The following is a 2,816-nucleotide window of genomic DNA, read 5'->3' as shown; positions in this document are numbered from 1 at the left end:
TGACCCCTTGTTTCTGGAAGTTCAAGTCAGGAAAATGTCACTTGAGGCTCCCCGTCTCCCTCAGATCTCTAGACCTTCCAAAATAGATATGTTTTTGTTCATGTGTTTGTTTGGGGGGGGGGGGGGGGGGGGGGGGCAGAAACAAAAAAAACCCCAACAACAAAAACCTGCCCCAGTCACTATAGCAGGCCTGCATTGTGGCCAACAAAGGAGACAGGCATGAAACTGTTTCTCATAAAACAGCAAATACTCTGTTGCATTTTGAGATCATGGGAAATACTAAAATATCAAGGATTCATTTCCTTTCCTTTCCTCCTCACTCCCCCCCATACGGAAAACAGTAAAAATGTATTATTTCTTGCTACTAACCCCTTGTTGCTGATTTGCTTGAAGAATCTCAGATACTGAAATTGCTAGACAGAGAGCTTGGCTCAAGTCTGTGTCATCATCCTTGAGTCCCAACAAGCTGCTGCCAAAAAGACTGTGGTTGTCCTATTGTGGCAAGAGACAAAATACTTGTAACATTAACTGAAGTTACATGCATAACAGACTCCAAACTAAAATTACTTCTGCAATAACATATGTATACACTGTTCTTTATAGGCAAGTTTAAAATAAAAAGTTACTTGCTTTTTTGGTGAGTGGAGTTTCTTCATAAGAATTTCAAAGAAACCCCCCCCAAAAACATTACAATGACTGGATTTCATTATCATGTTTGGCAAAAATATTAGTTTACAAACAAGCTCATCTCAGCCAAAAGAAGGTTGTTAAGGAAATCCTGACCCTCGGATAAACCCTATTATTAATCTACCACAAAGAATTTATACCATACTTGAACTCAACAGCACTGCTTCCATCAGAAGAGAACGCAACCTCTTTGGCTCTATATAAAACACTGTTAGATTAACTTTCAAGGATATTAAAACTTCCAAGAGAAGTGGGAAACAGCATCCAAGAACTGTGTATTAGGCTAAAGAATGTCCAGTGAAGTTCCTGACAAAGTGCTCAAATAATCACCAAATTATAAGGCGACCTCATAACTGCTTTGTTGTTACCTTTCGGAAAGAAGCTGGAGTTTTGCTACAATAATATTGTGCTAGAGAGAAAAGATCTTCTATATCTTCTATGTCCAGATTTGTTGGGGAAGTCTCTAGGAATTCTGAAACATGCAACATATGGATATTATTCTATTTAAACAAAGTATTACACATGGCTTTTTCATGCAGCAAAATACATACTTTAATAGAGCACAACACAGTTAAGCTCATCAACTAACACACAAGATAACCTGCCCTCTCATTCAGGAACACAGTCATCATGGAAGCTACATATTTAATGTGTGTGTGGTCTATACAGGATAACTGGAGTTATAGAAGTAGCTTCTTAAAACAGCCTTTACTGAATTCGACAGGATGTAACAGTTAACCAAGTCTCACAGCTCTGAGAACTGCTCTAATTAAAAGTCCTGCTGTGTCTCCTGTATCAGTGTCCCCCACAATTAAAAATGATGGCGGGGTGCTTGAATGCTTGTCAAACAAGCTTTAGTTCAAGCGCCCCCACCGCCATTTTAAGCGCGGGAACACTGATACATGAGGTGCAGGAGGCTGCTGGTGCACAGTAATTGGCACACTCCTGCAGACTTGATTAGTCGAGCCTGCTCTGGTGTGATGGTGTTCCAGAGCATCAAAGCACCCTCTGCGCTCATGTATAGGTGCCCATTAGTTACAGAATGGTGGAGCCAGACAATGCAAGAGATGTGTGCGCACATTTCTGAACATCAGAAGTGCAAGCGAACTATTTACCTTCCTCCCTCCCCTGCCCCGCCCCCCCAGTCCAGCACTTGGGGCATGGCCCTTCCCCGTCCTCCCCACTCCCCAGTTGGTATGCCACTGGCTGGAGTTTCTACTCAAGTTTGTGCACATTTAGTGCATTTCTCTATATATTTAGTCTAGGGACAGATATTACACAAACTGGTTTAAGTGATCAGAAACTGGTTTAAACCTGTAACACAACAGATGTTCAGTGTGCATAAACCAGTTTGAAAATTGCTGAAAGCAGTCTAAGATAAACCTGGTTGAATGTAGTATCAGACTTAACTGATTTGGATCAAACTGGTTTATGCAATGTCTGTCCCAGACCCCTTACTGGTTTAAGTTAAACCAGACTCCCCCAGCATCCCGGCATGCTCCGTGGGCTAGGCAGGGCTCTCTGCTCCCTGGCTGCAGCTCCGGCAGAGACTGCAGGCACCTGCCTGGCTTCTGCTCCTCCCACTCCCCTCTAAGCAGGGATTCCGCCATCCCGTCTGCCTTACACAGACACATAGCATTAGCTATTAGACCACATGCTGGCTACGGTCTGTGGTGTGGCACACAGGACAAAGGCAGAATCAACAGGTAGCTGGTAATGTCCCTCTGTTGTTGTCTTAATGGGCTAATAAACACTGAGTTAGGGGTGATAAACACTGTGTTATCAATTTCCTGCTGGGCTGGTCAGAAGTGGGGCGGATCCCTCCCTAATCAGAGCGCCCTGCCAGGACCTGGCCATGCCTCCCTCATCTCAGCACTGTAGAAGGGAAGGGAGGGCTGCTCTAGTGCCCCCTGACTTCTAGCCTGAGCCACTGCCGGCGTGTGCCTGCATTTTTTCAGTACAGAGGGGATGTCTGAACGATTACAGATTGGTTTAACCTAGCCAGGTTAGACTAACCTGAAAAAAAATGAATCAATTCAGGCTCAGGCTTTTTTAATGTCTGTCCCTAGCCTTACAGTTTAACCCTCACTCACAATTCTCATTAACTTTTTTTTTTTTTTTTGGGGGGG

At 43.8% G+C, this 2,816-nt stretch overlaps 1 protein-coding gene across 2 annotated transcripts in view; it reads right to left on the bottom strand.

Annotated features, from left to right (window-relative positions):
• The window catches only part of TBC1D23 (TBC1 domain family member 23), a 61,920-nt gene that overhangs the window by 27,995 nt on the left and 31,109 nt on the right, over positions 1 to 2,816 (bottom strand). For both annotated transcript variants that reach the window (XM_006038478.3, XM_006038477.3), the window contains exons 8-9: positions 1,056 to 1,159; positions 370 to 492 (exon numbers count right to left, since the gene is read on the bottom strand). In XM_006038478.3, the coding sequence (XP_006038540.1) occupies positions 370 to 492; positions 1,056 to 1,159 (227 nt within the window). The remainder of the gene's footprint in view (positions 1 to 369; positions 493 to 1,055; positions 1,160 to 2,816) is intronic.

This window comes from Alligator sinensis, unplaced genomic scaffold, assembly GCF_000455745.1.
Source record: "Alligator sinensis unplaced genomic scaffold, ASM45574v1 scaffold2151_1, whole genome shotgun sequence".
In the NCBI taxonomy this organism is placed as follows: domain Eukaryota; kingdom Metazoa; phylum Chordata; order Crocodylia; family Alligatoridae; genus Alligator; species Alligator sinensis.
Note: the sequence above shows the minus strand (reverse complement) of the source record. Positions and strands in the feature narration are given on the sequence as shown.